The sequence below is a fragment of the Uranotaenia lowii genome, chromosome 2 (genome assembly GCF_029784155.1).
Source record: "Uranotaenia lowii strain MFRU-FL chromosome 2, ASM2978415v1, whole genome shotgun sequence".
In the NCBI taxonomy this organism is placed as follows: domain Eukaryota; kingdom Metazoa; phylum Arthropoda; class Insecta; order Diptera; family Culicidae; genus Uranotaenia; species Uranotaenia lowii.
The window spans coordinates 75,267,991-75,286,508 of NC_073692.1; the positions used below are offsets into that span (position 1 = coordinate 75,267,991).

Consider the following 18,518-nt stretch of genomic DNA (forward strand, 5'->3'; position numbering starts at 1 on the left):
TAATGTGATTCGGACGACTGTCCTGCAAAACAGGTGTTAGATCAAGTGGAGCGTTATCTGGCGAACGTGGGGTGCCCGAGAAATTGAAGAACGGTTGCCATGGACCGAGTGAATTTTAGGAATTATGTTCGTCAAGTTATGTCGTGAGACGGAATACTTTGTAAATTCTAATGCGATTTAATGTTTGCTGGGCTACGGCGTAGATTTTCAAACCAAAATGGCTGCAACACTCAGAAAATTTGATAAGCGCATTGTGTAGAAAAATACAATCCTTAAGTTACCGAAGAGGAAGGAACATTTTCAAATCATCTGCGTAGATCAGCACAAACACGTTACGCAGCACTTCAGAGAACCCGTTCATTACAGTGATAAAAAAGTAGGGGTCCCAAGTGCCTCCCTTGTGGTTCGCCGCTGTTGGCTAGGAATACGCTGGAATAAATATTGTTATTACAAATTTTTCAATAAAATTTTTTTAAATTTTTTTTGAGATAAATGCATTTTTGTTTTCATGTATTTGGCACATTTTTCTAGAACATTTAGTATTTGAAAAACATTCCGGTTTTGGGATATAGCTAAGGAATCAAGTATCCCCAGGGATCAAGTATCCTCATTCTCCCCTACTGTTCGGTGCTGATTTTTATTGCTGTTGTTTCTCCTAACCAAGTTGGACATGCGCGATTGATGGCGTAGTGGCCTTCATTTTCGCAGTTTCCACAGTACGGGTGATTCTTACAATTCACACTATCACGCTGGTACACAGAGGGAGCTGGTACACTATTTCTTCGTGTGTCCGTACTTCAAACAGTTTTTCGGCTAACAGTTTCTTTTCCTTCATTTCTTCAGCTTCGCGGCAAGTAACGGCACATTTGCGTTGATTGAAACTGGGATGGCGTCCGATAACTGTAGGAGTTCCATCGGCCAGAGAAGTTAACTTTGAAAGGTTCCTAAACTTGATCTTTACTTCTACACTTCAGTACGTATGAGCCTTTTTTCTTTTCGAAGAACGCTCCATCAATTTTTCCTCCCGCTTTCCGTTCCACGGATCGCCCAATTAAGAATGGGTTCTGTGGAAGTTAATGTGCATCTGCTGCTTCTAGGGTCTAGTAGTACAATCGTCCGTGCAGGTTTTGTGGATCCAGCCATGATGCTGGTATTGTCTTATCAGGGGGTTCACCCGGCAATGACCTCACAATGACAGGCAATGACAACTTTCAACTTTTTAGTTCAGAAAACAATAGCCTTTGTCTAGCGAACGAAGACCGAACACAAAAAGCGACAGGTCTCGTTCGAGGCTGAAGAGGAACTAAAATTGGTAACTGGAAAACTTGAAAGATAGTCACTTCCTCAAATTATAGTGCCTCGATTTCAAAAAAGCTAAATTACGACCGAATGTCTGTTAAATTAGACCATTTTTTAAAGTACAAATTTCAACTATTTCAACTAGTTGAAATTTCATTAGTTGAACGGATGTATCGAAAGTGTTTGGCTCGCTCAATACTTCTGTGAATTTGTTTTCGTGCCACCCTGTCAAATGCAGAAGCCTTTCTGTTGATGCCACCAATGATTTCCTCCACAATGATAGTTGTAATGATCGTTGATGACAACATGAGCGACCACTGCTGCTATACGGATACGGATGATGATAACGATATATAATGGAATTCCTCACCCGCTGCTTCCTAGCCCTACATCTATCCAGAGGAACGGATAGAAAAAAAATTCACTAGTCTGCCAGCCAGCAACACGAAATCCGAATCAGAATCCCGGCAAGCAGCAATCTCGGGACGCGCTGCTCGGGTGAAATCCGAGAAAATTTAGATAAATAGAGACAGCAGAAGTTGAACTTGTGGGTGGTAAGCTGCGATTCGAGGTTCTTCGAAATACTTGATGATGGTTGCTGAATTAACTGGTTTCAAATTGGAACATTAAAGCCACACGTTGAGGTTCTGTGTGTGTCATTTATAGTTAAAATATCTTTTTAGATCCCAGATAAGGAATATTAGACAATCACACAAATCAACTACTCAGATAAAAAATGATTTTAAAAGAACAAATTAGCTGAAGAATCTTCGAACAATTTCCCATTCCATTGCATTAATGTTAAATTTGGAACTCTGCCCCCTGATGATGAGCTGTAATAAAAATATAACAAAGCAAAACCACGCGAATCAGATCCTTCAACCCCAAAATGAAATTCCATCACATCAAAATGAGACAATGATTTTTATTCTCCCTCTAAGCGGGGAGACACTTACAGATGTGGGTATAAAAATTTAAAAGCTTCAATGCGAAAAACCAAAGCACAATAAAACCGAGCATTCCATTGCGCAGAGCACCTCAACACTTGCCCCCCTTCCTTTAAAAGGACAATGGAACAGGGCGAGCAGAAATCAAAATAAAGATTTTTCATGGAGCAATTCCGAGAAGAGCGTCGTCATTATTATTATCATTATTTTTCGTGCCCATAAAACCCAGGCACTATTCCAGTGCCAGAATACTGGCGCAAACAAAAAAAAAAAAACGAGACATCCCAAACGAGCCGAGCGCCTCACGTCTTTATGTAGCTAACGTTCGCCCACCATTTTCATTTTTTATGGCGGCGCACTCAAACTCGCGTAAAGCGAAATCGTGGAAAATCAGAAAAATCTGATCCCCATTTCCAGGCGATGGCAAATGAGGGTCCTACAACTGGGAAAATGAAAAAAAGAAAACAAACCGACCACCCAAACGATGAGTTCAACTTTTCCGACCTTTTTAAAACCGCTTTTTAAAAAGGAAAATGTACACCGGAAAAAAAAAACAAAATTTAAAGCCAAATAATACCGTACCCGGTCAGCTCACAAATGGGAGCAACAAGAACGGGAAAAAGAGTCCCAACAAACTAAATATGGAAATAAAATCATTCGGTGTGGAAAACGACGAGCCAGCGAGCGTCAAAATCGAATTATCCCGTATCGTCTCCTCGTTTTTCCCGAAAATCTTCTCGATAGGGACTTGGGCCAGGAAGGCGGAAGACGTCGAGGCGCGTCGTCGGTGATTGCGCTAAAATTTTCATTGGTTGTTGGCCGTGATTTTGCGACGCCCACGTCGTAAGTGTGTTTGTGTGCGTTGGGGGGGTATTTTTAGAATTCGAATGTAAGGAAAGACAGAGGGAGAATCGAATCGCAAGAGAGACAGAGAGATGGCGAGCGCTATTCTGAGAGTTCTTCTATAGTCAGACCAAGCTACCGTGGAAATTATTGGGGGTAGGAATAATCCTTGAAACCATTTGATTAAATCCCGTCGGGAAACCAGATGGGATGGCTTTGTAATTAGTAAGAATCGTTAGTTCTAAACAATTCCCAACACCCTACTACTACCCTACCAAAATCACATATAAACATGTAAATACTATAGATAATTATTAAGTTATGGAAAAGTTTTGATTTTTCAAAATTCTTTAAATATTCAAAATTTTTAAACAATTCTCGTGTGAGCTTTCATTACGTCGTATGATACATAATGTAAACAAACAGGTTTATTACGAAAAAATATAAAAACTGACATAAACTATTCGCAACTTCTTTCCATTTAAAATATTTGTAGCTTGGACAACATATTCTATATTAAATACAAATTTTGAAATAATTTGGTAACTTTTGCAGCACCTTTCTGGGAATTCTTAAGATGTTTCATACGACGTTATGAAAGCCCACGCGAGATTCATTCTGAAGCACAAATATGAGAAAACAAAGCGAAACAAAAATAACATCAGCTTGGTTAATAATTGTTAAAATATTACTTATTGACTGTCGTTGAAGGTTTCTTCTACTAGTTATTTAAATTAATTAACTAAAACTCGAAACTAAATTTACTTTTTTCGAGAAACCTAAATACGTTGAACCCAAAAACATAAAAAAAGAGTGGGAAACTAAAACAGCTGCTTAAGTTCACATTTTCTACATATTGCTAGTGGAGTGTTGTTGTACTTTAAATGGATAAATCTTATTTTAAGGTTTTAGAATATTGAATTTGGCTGAAAAATTTTCAATACAAAGGTGGTATTTTCTTTTAATTTCCTTGGTCTAGTCAGGAAAACGAGTCTAGCTTATAGAGGTTTTACACTCTCACTTAAAGAGATTTTGCGCTTTGAAAAGCTTGGGTTTTGGTGTTATCTGTCACTTATAGAGGTTTCTCGCTTATCCAGGGTCGACTGTTCCATTTTTAGTTTTCTATGTCAAATAATTCAGTGTTCGATACACATATTTTATAAAACTATTTTATGCCAAAATCAAAAATTTTGGCAGTGTGATACGTTTCTAAACACAGTTACACCTCATTTTCACCAGCAAATGTATATATTTTTTCAATGTTGTTAGTCATGTTGTTGTGTATTTCGTTTGAATTGGCCTGAGAAACGAAGCATTATATCGCTAGTGTTTTGTTTGTCATTCTTCCTACTTCAAACTTTTACTTAAAGTTTCCTACGCTGTAATGTAAAAACCCTGACACAAAATAATATCTTACATTCTAACCATTGAAGTTCAGCCCTGTCTTATAAACAATTTTCTGTATTTCCGCGAATCTTTAGTTCAAATGACTACTACTAAAGTTATTCATTGTTTTATATTAAAAAAAAACATTTTTTCTAAAATATGTCTTTGGATTTGTAAAAAAAAAATATAACTGCATTTAGATAATAACTTAATATTTTCCTGCAATCTAATGATTTTAAGTTTTGTAAGACAAATCACCATTCAAGTTGATAAGATAGTATGTTTCGATGTATTTTTTACAAATTTATATTCAAACTACACATTTTTTTTCTAGATCTCTATTAACATTCTAGAAAATACCACAGTCACAGTCAAGATGAATTCAACCGGACGAATTTTTGCAAAATAAAACGAATAGATACCAATTTCGTTAAAAAAAATCATGAAAACCTATCAATTTGATTTGAAAGAAATACGTGTTTGAAGATGCCGAAGTATTTGTCATGATTTCTAGCCGGTTGACAAGTTTTGGGATACAAGTATTAGAAATTTGAGGCCCTATTCAAAAACGAGTGTAATAAATATCCGAAAAATCGTCATTTAAAACCGGGAAAATCCGGGGAAAACTTTACTTCCGATTCTTCTCCAAAGAATTTTCAGTCAATCGCAGCCAGTTTGCGAGACCAATATTGCAGTATGAAATTTGATAGTAAAAGTCGCTTTAATCGAAAATTTCATGAAAAAAACTTTAGCGTGGTGCTTCTGATTGCATGAATACTGTTTTACTTGTGGTGCTTCTAATCGCAATTCAGACTAAACATCTGGGCTAAGATATAAATAAAATCCGGCATTATTCTTCATTTTTTCCTTCCCGAATAACACAACTTTGACAACCACTTTCCACTTTGATGACTGTAAATTCCGAATGGTTTTTAATTAAGTCAGTAAATAGCTTAAATATCACTTCAAATTTCGCAACATGAGAAGCAAATTGTTCTCCAACCCCAATCAATAATTTAAAAATAAACAACATATCACGTAAGTTTGAATAAAAAAACAATTTCCCATCGGGGGGTTTGGTCTTCGGATATCAGTTTTGCTCACAGTTTACAACGATAAAAAACCATTTCAAAATTAAATTAATCACTGCAACACGCAACATTTGATCTGGAAGTACAATTTTTTAATTTAAAATCAAATAATTTTGAAAATGAACTGTGGACCTTAAAAAACACGCATGTTATTTTTTCAACTTTTCCTTTGCATGTAACTCCAAGTTACTATGCTCCAAAATTACACAGCAAATATTGAAGTGCAGGAAACCAGCAAAATTTACTGGTTTTTATCCCGCTGGTTTTCCAGCAAAATTCCTTGTATTTTAAACTGCTGAAAACGATCAGCGAACTCAATTGCTGGAAATCCAGCAACCTCAATTGGTGGAAATCAGCTATCTTAATTGCTCAAAATCCCTTTTTTTTAAGAAACAACCGATTTTTTTTGGATTCTACAATAGATTTGAAATTAAAATTTCAATATTAATCCATGGTTGTCATATTTATAATTAGAAATTGGTTTGATCATTTTTCTTAGGTGACATTTATTTAAATTTTATAACAAAATACCATAATATTCGCCAGTGGGTTGGCTGCTTTCCGTCAAGTCTTGGACATCATGCTCCATCTGAATTGAAAATAAAAATTATTAGTTTCTGTAACGGAATATTTTATCTCTTCAAAAAAAAAAATAACTTTGGTTTAAATGCTTCATCGCTGGAATATGGAAGGAAATGAAATTCGATGTCACCACGCACTGTTGCAAAAACGACGAACAAACTATTTTAGCGTGCAACGAAAAATAGCTAGCAAAAAAAAATTCTAGTTTGACAGATCGATCGCTAGTTTTTTTTTGCAATGCAGATCAAGTGCTGAAAAAATCAGCATGACGAAGAATGTTTGCTTGTTTCCAGCAAAAGTTTGGAATGCTGGACGTTTCCAGCAATTTATTTTGCTGGAAATCGAGGCAAAAATTTACTGGGAAAAGACGAAACGTGATCTCACAGATGAATTTAATAGAAGCATTTTCGTGGGACGATCTTTTTTATATATATGTTTCTGAGACACGATCTTTTCTTCAAGAGATTTGATCCTTTATTTAGGGGCAGCAGAATTTATCAATTATCAAACAAAGTTGTTAGATAAAAGGAAATCGATTTGAACCTTTTTGACAAATTTTTCGACACAATTTTTAAGAAATTACAGCTCTTTTTCCAAATCATTTGATGAAAAATTTTATTTCTTTTAAAATTCTTTCACTTTATTTTTGTTTGTTTTGAAAAAATGTCTAGATTATGTTCAAATTTTCTCGATTTTTTACAAATTTTCGAAAAAAAAATACCCAGAATTGCCCTGCCATGTGGATACGTTTCATAGAAAGTATGGTATGCTTAATAGACTGGCAGAGATCGGGCCAAAAAGTATTAAACGGTGATGGGTTCCTTTTGAGCTGTATCTTATTGCTGAAGATTCCAAGATCAACTTTGTCGAAATTGAATAGTTTAGTTCAATTTTTTTACATAATTTCAAATGACACCCCTGCCGTGAATGTTGGCAGAAGCCATTATACGTTGGAAACTAGCTGGCGTGTTTTCCCGTATGCAAAAGTGTTTTCGTGTCATTGATTGGCTCGTTTGGCTCGATTTTTGGAAAAGAAATTGTTTCTGATTAGTAACAAACAGAGGCAGATAGAATCGGCGTAAATTATAGTAAGTTTTTTTTTTGCAAAAAAGATAATTTATTTTGTTGAGTCGTACAGAAAACCTTTTCATTGATTTGAACTCTGATAGATCAGGAACTCATACGTCTCGGTGGTCGAGTGGTTAGCGTGGTAAGACGGTAATCGCTGGTCCACTGATGACATGGGTTCGATTCCCATCTCGGTACTGGTTGTTAAATGGTAATCTTAAGTTGTCCACGTCATTCATTCAGCTTGTAAAGCCTAATTCGGCTAAGACGGTGTATGTCTTTTCTAATGAAAAAAAAATTGGTTTTACAGACCACAGCTAGTTACTTGAAAAGTTCATAAAAATGTTCCAATGATTTTATAACTAAATTTTATTGAGGATCGTGAAAATTTGATTATAAAAACCGGTTTTCTGCTCCATTCTGTTCAATTCTGTTCCAATCGATAATGATGAATTAACAATGTAAAACTGATAGGGTGACCAATTCAAATGTTAAATCTAAAAATTTCACCATATTGAAGACCAAATTGTTGAATAACACAGTTGGCCGAATACCAATATTTGATACATTTCTATGTATCACGGTTGCTTTTACTTTTTCCACTTTCTTAGAGGCAATATGTGGGATCTTTATGACAAATCCAAGAATTGATCCATTTTTGGTTACCTCGATTGATAAACTGATCATCTTCACGATTTGAACAAAAATGACAAAATTGACATCAGTGATAAGAATATATAAAACTCACACACAAGAATGAAAACTTTTTTCTTGACAACTTTTTTTTTTTTTTTAATGTTCCAAGTCATGACATCGTTATCAAAATGACTGCTTCTGTACTTTGAATGTATTTTAGTTTTTTTTTTCGTTTTCATTATTTAAATGGCTGGCTTAGTGAAAATTAATCGGCCTTCCGAGTGAAAAATCGAGTTAATAATGTAATCAAACTGATTTTTTAGAGTCAAGAAATCATACCTTAAGCGCCTGCTGAAACTTAGTCCGATAACACTATTTAAATGAATCAACGTTTTTAAGTTTACTAAGTTTATAAGATACTTTCCAGGAACGGTTTGGATCTGCTTAGGATTCCAAAATGATATAAATAGTTTCAAATCGACCACAGCATGTTTAGTGTTGTTTCTCTAGAAATCTCCCCGAAACTGAGCGCAGAAAAAGCAGACACGAAGCTCAATAATCAATCGAGTTTTATTGTTACGGGTTTCCCTTCAATCTGACCTTTGCCAACTTTTGTTCGCCACCCGTGGAAAAGTTACGCCCGAACAGATTCTTTCCGGAATCTGAAAACTCGTTTTCCGGATAAATCGTTTTATTCCTTTCTCTGCTTTACTTTTTGTTCATTCTGCATGTATTTCAGAAGGATTTTTTCCCTCTTACTTCTGTAGGTTGGGGGTCACTCACACATAGTCAAACTCCCGCACATATATACAAAACACTCTGAGACAAAGGAATACAATCAAGCAAACCCCCCGTTTGAAGAGGGATTTTTTTATGACCCACTTTTGGAAGATTGATGAAATCCGGAAAGTTGCCTGGAAAGCTATTCACAAATAGCATTTCCGGTATGAGCGAGATTTCAGAAATGTCTGAACGTTTTCCGGATTGGCCGTTTTTCGTGGTTTAGATCCTTCCAACCAAACATCATAAAAAAACACTCCAACGGGTAAATATACCTTGTGTTCAACACAACGTGTTAAAATTGTTTCTAAGAAAATTGACCGTTGAAAACATTGATTTTTGTGTGAATCTTTCGTCAAATTTCAAAAAAATCGATGCACACAACTATTTATCTAAAATTTCAAATCCAGGCTAATTATCGTCAATCTTAACCGCTAACATTTCTTAGGGACCATAATCCCACCTAATCTCGGTGAAACATGACACGCACTTTGTCAATTCATACAATTCGACCATAAGGCTAGAAATTCCACTTTTCGCCGATTGTGGTGTCATGTTATTGCAACATGAACAATGTAAGCTGTCCTCAAATATTCAGGTTTCTGTTTCCTACGAATGACAATTCCAAACACAGAATACAGGAAAAGCACTGCTCAAAAATCACACAAAACCTTAAAGGGAACATAAAATGGAACGGCACAAATCCGGCCTCAATCAGAGGGAAAAAAGTAACGCGCGATGAGGTGTTGATGATAATTGAATCTGGGGTGTTTGATTTTGATTGACATACCCCTGCGCCGATGTGTTATTCTAGCTCGCGGTTATGAAAACAAGCCGATATGTTGCCGAAAAATGTTTTCTTCAGAAATATCAGGCGAGTGCGTTTTATTTCAGTGCACCCACAAACAAGTGTAATCTCATTAGATTATTGTTAATCGAAGAGGCAGCAATAAGTACATGTATCGAAAAGATCGTTGAACAAACACCCGAAGCAAAATCAAATTATTGAATTTTACAATAAATTCCCAAAATGATCCATATACCTAATTTCAAGTATGAAATATTTATTTTAAGATAAAAAAAATAGACTATTTAACATCAACGACTTTTACGGATTTGTCAATTACATATGATTTATAAAAATTGAAGAACGAATCTTCGAGCACTTCGAGGCTAGTAAATTCCGAGTAAGCTGAGATTTTGCAGAAATCAGTTTTTGGTCCAATCAACGAAATGTTTACGGTCGGTTTTGAAATTCACTAATAGATAATATTTTTCTGATCCATCCATTGTCACCCTTATAAACATACCTATCAGAATAATTTTGAAATCGATAAACCGTGATTAATCTGCTGCAGAGACTTTCAAACACTAATTTCAAAAGGAACACTGAACGGCGGCGAAGGATTAGATGGTTAGGTCAAAACTGTATGATAAGTAAGAACCAATTTCCAAGATTTAGAAGCGAATGCCACCCAAATGGGTAACATATTTCCTGCGTTTGCCAATTTTAATATCAATAATAATGTGAACTTCTTCTCGACTAAATCAAATTGAATGGAAAGGGATCACAAATTATTTTCCCACGTCAACATCGTTAAAAATAGGGGTGGAAAACTTCATTATTGAGGATAGATTATTAGAAATTAATTACAGTGGGTTCATCAAGTTAGGGGAGTTCGAGATTTGCTGTTACTCTTTTGAAGCGGTCAAAGATTTATTGAATTTACCCCTTGTTCTGACTTCTGACACCAATATTGTTAAATTTTCTTTTTTCTATGTTAAAAAAGAATACATTCTCATTGAAAATTCCTCTTCTTTTGCTTTCAGGTGAAAAACCTCACAAATGCCAGGTGTGCGGCAAAGCCTTCAGTCAGAGCTCGAACCTGATAACCCACTCGCGGAAGCACACCGGCTACAAACCGTTCCAGTGCGAGCTCTGCCACAAGGCCTTCCAGCGCAAGGTGGACCTGCGGCGGCACAAGGAAACCCAGCACACGGAGATCCGGGCCGGTCTGGTCAACTAACCCAAGGCCCCCCTGCTGCTGGGCCCCGGCGCCGGTGGTGATTTTGCCAACCCTGCCGGAACCTTGAACCTCCACTCGATGGTGCTTCCGGCGGCGACCATTGCAGCCCTCGGTCCTCCCGGTGGGACCAACCCCGCGGATTGTGCGGAACCGCCCCCTCACTTCCCCAGCGGACCCTTTAGCAGTAGCGCCGAGGGAGAATTCATTGTGATCGACTGAGAAATAGAATCAAATCAAAGACATATTATTGTAAAGTTCTACTTAGCTTCTAGCGTGTAATTCTTCAAACCAAAACGTGACGACACGTGCTGTAAATACTTGGAAATAGCATAGAGATTCCTATTAATCGTAGACCAATCACTAGAGAAGAAAAACAAAAACCAAACAAGTTTTTATTTCTGTTACAATCTACTTTTTAGTTGTTCCATACCAAAGTTTCGTCTTTAAACAAAACCGTACTGTTAGCAAACTATTAAACCTATATCATTACTATTAGCTAGGACAATTCCAATTGTAAAAATATGTATCTCATACCTGATTCGAACCAAGAGTAGTCTTCATACCAAAAAATGTAGCAAAGTAATTTGCATTGACATAAAAAAAACTGTGAATAGATCGACGTTTTGTGTACAGCAGAGCCGATGTCAATACCGTTTAAACTCCCAGCTCGAGAACGTATGTTTGTAAATACATTGTAGGTGTAGGTGTAGTACCGATTGATCGGAAACGGCGAAATGGGAGCTGATCTGTCAAATCTTCGTTTGTTCAATCATCAAGTGGAATAAATAATAAAGAAAAAATCAACTTCATGTGCAATTTTGACAATGCCAAAATGTACTGGACCGGTGTTTCATTGATATCACAAAACCACGGTATAAGTATACAAGGTAGGCTACTAACACGAGTAAACAACTCGTTTGAATGAAAACTAGTGACGTCATTACTATCTGCTTATAGCGTGCCAGGCAAAAAGTTTTGCGCGCGTAGATCACTAGATGGATAGTAATGACGACATTATCGGGAAGATATCACCTTATTATATTGTACACCGTGTCACAAAACCATCTGACAAGTTTAGAGTTGTTCATGAAAAGGGCATTTTTTAATTAGTCGACTAGTTGCTTGGATAAGGGTCAAACGTAGAATGTTCGTGGAACATTTAAAACCCTTTTCAGATACGTATTCAAATGATTTATTTTGGCGTATCCTACTAACACCAATTGTTGAACAAAGTTTTTCAAACCTCTTTAAAAAATTTAGACTAGTAGCTGGTTAGAAAAACTTGGATATGCACACTGTGCAGAGTGTTCAATAAGCTCGAAACACTCCTTAACATACACACTACGAAAAAAATCTGTAAAATCACATCACATGTGATGTAAATAAAAAGAAGCATCATATATGACGGAATTTTCAGTGCTAGTTGGAAATTGCACGCCAGTAAAATTTTGCAACGTGTAAAATTAAAAATGATGTAAAATTTTGCATCGTGTAAAATAAAAAAGATGTAATTATAAAATCACTGAATATTGAAAGAAAAACTTTCCAATTGGAATTTGTTTTGTTTTATTTATGGATAATATGATTCAATAATGGAATTTTCTCATTTAAAAAATAAAATGCTTCTATAATTTATATTATTCATTTTATTAGGTGCCAAAATTTTTTATCTTACAAATATTTTTTATAACTTTTATTTTCTTCCCCGAAGTACCAGATCCAAAGTTTAATTACGGGGAACCGCTTCCAGAACCGCATCCACGCTTCTCGAAGATCTCCAGACACCATCAAAACCGATAAACTTACTCGCGCGCGGGGAAAATGCTTATACAAAATACTTTGGTGCAACAATTCACTTAACAGTTTGTTTACATTTGTCTGGTTCTGTTCTTGGCAGTTTATAATTTTACATGACATTATCACGTTCAGTGTATTGTAATATTAATTAAATTTCTAATTCAGTGTTGTTGAGAATCTTGTGTGAACAAAAAAAAATTGAAAATTTCATCATATATGATGTAAAGAAAAAAAAGCATCACATATGATGGAATGTTCAGTGCGAGTTGAATATTACACGTCTGTAAATTTCGACTGACATGTAAAATATGAGGCATGTAAAATATTTAAGACGTGTAATCTTCAACTCGCACTTAAAGTTCCGTCATATGTGATGCTTCTTTTTATTTACGTCATATGTGATGTAAATTTATATCCAATAATCGCGTTCCGTGTCGAGTAATATTTTGGTCATTAGAATTCAGTGCTGTTAAGGGTTCAACTTTTTTTATTTTGTAAATTTACATTAATAAATCGCGTTCCACGTCATGTAATTATAAAGGTTTTCGTTTTCAGTGTTGTTAAGGATTCAGATTTTTTTTCTGTGTAGATGGTGTGGTAAAGGCATAGCACATACATCAACTAATTTCATGACGTAATTTTGTTCCATCATCAGACAAACTATTCCTGGTGTCGAAGAGTCAATTTTCATTAGGTGTTCATTTTTATCGAATTTGTCGCGATTATCGTTGCTTGATTCCTAAGAATTCATATTAAACTCTTATTTTATTGTTGGCAGCAGTGCTGCTGAACCATAGACCAGACCAGAACTCTTTCTTAAGGGGAAGCCAATGTACTTTAAACGATGTTGTTGCCGGCTTCTTGGAATCGTCAAACGATTTTATTTTTATTTTCATAATATACCGCCTCACGCCATAACTTGATGAACATAATTTCTAAAATGCACTCGGTCCATGGCAACCGATCTCCAATATATCGGACATCCTAAATTCGCCAGATCCCGCTCCACTTGGTCTAACCACCTCGCTCGTTGCGCCCCTGCTCGTCTCGTTCCAATCGGATTGGCAGCAAACACTTGTTTTGCAGGACAGTCGCCCGGTATTCTTGCAGTATGTCCTTCCCAGCGTATCCGTCCAGACTTCACCATCCTCTGGATACTTTTTTTTTTTTTGTTTCGATTATAGTCGTTTTACCATCTTGATGGCATTCGCGACTTTATCAACGTTACAGTTGGCGGATCGTTATTGAGAAACTATCCGGTACAACTGTGTTCGATGTTTACTCTTGGGCTCGAACTCGCGGACATCGGCTCAGGAGACAACAGACTTGCCAACTGAGCTATATCACAAGCCCGCTCTGGATACTGGGTTCGCCGTAGAGTATCGCGAGTGGTTGATCCTTCTTCTCTACACTCCGTTCTCCTGCACGCGGCCATAGATGGTTCTTAACACTCGTCGCTCGAATACTCCGAGTGTGCGTCACGTGTGGACGAATCTTCAAATATGTGCTGTGGCTGTGAGTACATTCTGCTCCATTTTGAGTGAAGTTTTCGATAATCCTGTACCACTGGTAAGACCTCCTCTCCGAAATGGCTACGACTGTTTAGTAGCTCCCGCTGTTCGTTTTTAGAAGCAAAATTGAATGATGCCACCAGAAGATATCGGATATACAATCGCCTTTGTTATCGTCGCTATTTAGATCGCACACAATCTGACCTTCGGCGTAATCCAAAAACGTTCTGGAAGTTCGTTAACACCAAAAGGAAGGAGTCTGGTCTATCTGCGGTGCTTCATTTGAACGACAATGGTTTTTTAAAATAATAAAACAAATAAAACAAATGTACAGATTACACTTCGTGCGAGGGCTTAGTTTTCTCGACCGCAGTTGCTTGTGGAGTCCATAGTAATCCAACTTCCGCAGATCATTCACCGCCGAATCTCACGGCTGGTTTCATTGTCTGCGGTGTCTTCGACTATCTCCAGATCTTCGCCATCGATCGTGACCTTGTTATTACTGGACAAGCGGGTTCTGTCGGTCTCGGATCCGCAGGTCAGCATGTACTTCGTCTTGGACGTAAATGTCATCAACCCAATCCTTCCTGCTTCGCGTTTGCGATAGATCTCCTCCAGCAGATGACCTGCCGACTATATCAATGTCTTCGGCAGAAAATCGTTCCCCGCATTTCGCTCACCGTTCGTCGAATAACATCTTCTAGCGCCACGTAGAGCATCATGCGGCTTGTCGAAGCCCCCTGTGCGATTCGAATGAACTCGACAATTCACCCGAAATCCGCACACAGCACTGCGTTCCATCCATCGTCGCCTTGATCAGTCCGATTAGCTTCCCGGAAAAGCCGTTCTCGTCCATGATTTTCCATAGCTCGTTACGGTCGATCGTGTCGTATGCGGCTTTGAAGTCGATGAATAAATGGTGCGTAGGGACTTTGTGTTCACAGCATTTTTGAAGGATTTCCCGTAATGTGAAGATCAGCCGTCGTAGACTGTCCTTTAATGAAGCCTCATGACTTCCCACGATTCTTTTTTCTTGTGCCGTTAGGTGGCGGAGTAGGATTCGGAACAGCACTTTGTAGGCGGCATTTAGGACAGTGATCGCTCGGTAGTTTCCACAGTTCAATTTGTCGCCCTTCTTGTAGATGGTGCATATCACCCCCTCCTTCCACTCCTCCGGTAGCTGTTCTATGTCCCAGATCCGGACTATCAACCGGTGTAGGCAATTGGCCAACTTGTCCGGGCCCATTTTGATGAGTTCAGCTGCGATGCCATCCTTCCCAGCCGACTTGTTTCTATTCAGCTGGCGAATGGCTTCCTTAACTTCACTCATCGTTGGGGATGGCTTCTCTACGTCACTGGCTACACCGGCGATATACCTTACCCTAATCTCTTGATCTCCTGCATTTGCGCCGTTCAGGTGTTCATCGAAGTTCTGCTTCCACATTTTGATTACCTCACGATGCAGCTGCTCCAGCTCCTCGAGCTCCTCCTTCTCCAGGTTGCGCTTTTTCTCCTGGAAAATTGCCTTTTTGCACTACTGTCGCGGCGTTCTGTTCGTCCATTACCCTCCTACATTTCTTGTCGAACCAGTTGTTCCATCTTGTTCGTTCCACTTGCCTAATGACGTTCTCCACAACGCTATGGATAGCTGTCTTGATGGTATCCCAACAGTCCTTGAGAGGAACTTCGTCAAGCTCGTCAAGCCTTCTGCCGCCAGCGTAGCTTCGAGCGATTCCGCGTAGTCTTCCACGACTTCAGGTTGGTTCAGTCGTGCGATATTTAACCGAGGTGGGCGTTGGATTTGTATGATGTTCACTACGGAGAGTTTTGTATGCATCTTCACCATCACCAGATAATGATCTGACTCTAAATTGGCGCCTCGACAGGATCTGTCGTTGTTTATGTCCGAAAAGTGCCGACTGTCTATCATCTGTCGTCACCGCATATACCTACCAAGTTACACACCCGTACAACAATACGGATTTGACGTTTGAGTTGAAGTTTCGGATTTTTTGTTCGTAGAGAGATCTGGCGTGAGCGCCAGATGTTTCGGAGACTCGCAAACGCAAATCGGGCCTTTCCGGTTTTCGATCTCTTTCTTGGTACCACCATCATGCGTAATCTGGCTACAAAGATACTGGAAGCACTCCACTTTCTGAACAGTTTGATTTGCCCAGCTACCACGCCTACTGTGTTGATCTCCATCGACTTGGTCTTTCCGACATTGATTATTGTGGGTAGTACAAATGTGTTAGTGAGCACAACAGTACATTCCCGCGAGAGTTGACTCGAGCTGTTGAGAATGTCTGAGTGAGTACGTCGTATAGACAGCACACATTCCCTCCCGAGCTGATTCGAGCAGTTCAACGGTCGTCTCGTCCAGCCAGTCAGGACACGTCAGCTCAGCGTACACTTCGCAGTTATTGTTAACTGTCGCTTAATCACGATGGGTGGTTTCCTACGCATTTGCACGTTACACATTTGGCGACCGACAGGTCTATTAAGGTCAGTAAAAAGAACCTGTTAAGGAAACCACCCACAGTAATTAAGGTTGTGAATAACAACATATTGTTAAGAAGTGTATATGTGAAGTGACCATAGTGGGCAGTGTTGCTAAATGTTTAGATCGGTTCAAATTTGTGCTTTAGTTTAATCGAAGAAAAAAAAGAAAAGTAATCGGAAAGTGGAAACACTTACAGTACTGCAGAATTCACGAATTGTAAAAACAGAGAGAAAATATAGCCAAAAATGATCACAAAAAAAAATCAATAAAATTCTTTTAAGCAAATAAGGAGAAGAACTAGAAAAAAGCTTGGTTATCAAGAGGTTTGTATGATAAAAATAAATCAGATTTAGCAAGAGTGTGTTGGGAGGACCACTCAAAGAAAAATAGCGAGTCGGGAGGACAGCTATAATTTGAGTGTGTTGGGAGGACCACTCAAAGGAAATAGTCGGTTTTCAAAAGTAGGGTTTGAAAAATAGTGAGTGGGGAGGACAGCTATTGTTCGAGTGTGTTGGGAGGACCACTCAAGATAAACTTAATACACAGTGTGTTGGGAGGACCACTGGTTTAACGGAAATAGCGAGTCGGGAGGACAGCTATAGTTCGAGTGTGTTGGGAGGACCACTCAAAGAAAGATGAAGAGTTTCTAAAGTTGTGTTTTGGAAAACCATGAATTGAAATAGCGAGTCGGAAGGACAGTTGTTGTTCGAGTGTGATGGGAGGACCACTCTAAGGAAGAAAGCTATGGAAGAGTAGGTTTGGAGTACGACTCTTAGAAATTAATTGTAAATAAGGAGGGCCATTTAAATATGCATAAAAGGGTAACAAGAGAATAGGCTTTTTTGTGAAATGTTTTGCCGTGAAAAATTCTGTCGAGATAATCACCCTTGAAATTGGTTATGGTGAAGAACTATTCTTGGAGCTTGCTTAGCATTATAGAGCGTTTAAAGGCCAAATAATCAAACAGCGGAGGAAAGTAAGTTGAGAATCCAGAAGGAAACAACATTCACAAAATCTCTAAGTTGTTACACCATGGAAACTTTCAAGTAGAACGAGAAGATAAACAAATAGTACGAATGCTTTGGAGAAAACAAACTTAGATCCTTTTGGAAAAAAATCAGTAAAATTAATATTGTTTCGTGGAAATGGTCTGTGGTAGTGTAGTGTAAGAATTCAAAGAATTTGTAAAACATTAAAAAAAAATATATAGATATATTTTAAAAATTAATGAGTTTATGGTTCATCGCTTACTGTACAAATTTGAATTTATTTATTTATCGTGTAAAGCCTCAGGACAGGTTTATTAGTTATGTGTGTAATGTAAGTGTAATGTTCGATAATCTGAAAATCCTTATTGGTGTGTGTACAAACGATCAATTAGCTTACACGCATATAGTGGGAAAATAAAGGGGATTGAATTAGAGATAGAGAAGTAGAGGTAAGTCTATAAACCACTTTCAGAGATGACAGTTGTGTCCGGAAAACAGGGCTGAAAGACGCAGGAAGAAGAACGTCACCATCAGGTACCACATGGTCGACATCTGTTGATTTGGGAACGATGAGCCCTTTTATGCGAAATTTCCATGTGTGTTCTTCTCAATGGAAAAATCAAAGGCAAGATACGTATACTTTAGTGTTTATAGCTAAACAGGAAGAAATCCAATTAGCATACTCGGTATACTCACACAATCAAGAAAAAAATTTGTTCTTTTTCTTTTTCTTGTGCAGCATTCGGTTGTTGTACACTCTGGGATAAACAGGATAAATCGAACCGAGCTACACCAATACCAGTTTAAACGACTTCGGAAGAAAATGGAGGTAGAGATGCTGAACGTTATCGGAAAGAATAATTGGCATTATCGTTGCAAATAAATTTGGAGGAAAAATAGAAATATTCAAACCTAAAGATATTTATCATTCGATCTATTTTAGACTCTGTTAAAAAGTGATACATAAAAATCAACTAGAGGAATGCTTCTACTGTCTTTCGAAGTTTTTTTTATTTCCCGAGAGATGAAGACATGTGTAGGAAAAAGTCATTATTCACA

General features: G+C 37.8%; 1 protein-coding gene across 4 annotated transcripts in view; it reads left to right on the forward strand.

Annotated features, from left to right (window-relative positions):
• The window catches only part of LOC129748713 (zinc finger protein 235-like), a 406,374-nt gene that overhangs the window by 141,094 nt on the left and 246,762 nt on the right, over positions 1 to 18,518 (forward strand). For 2 of the 4 annotated variants that reach the window (XM_055743403.1, XM_055743405.1), the window contains exon 8: positions 10,463 to 11,464. The exons of the other annotated variants lie outside the window; for them this stretch is intronic. In XM_055743403.1, coding sequence (XP_055599378.1) covers positions 10,463 to 10,659 — 197 coding nt within the window. In that variant the 3' untranslated portion in view covers positions 10,660 to 11,464. Of the gene's footprint in view, positions 1 to 10,462; positions 11,465 to 18,518 lie in introns of those variants that run through there. 4 annotated transcript variants of the gene reach the window in all.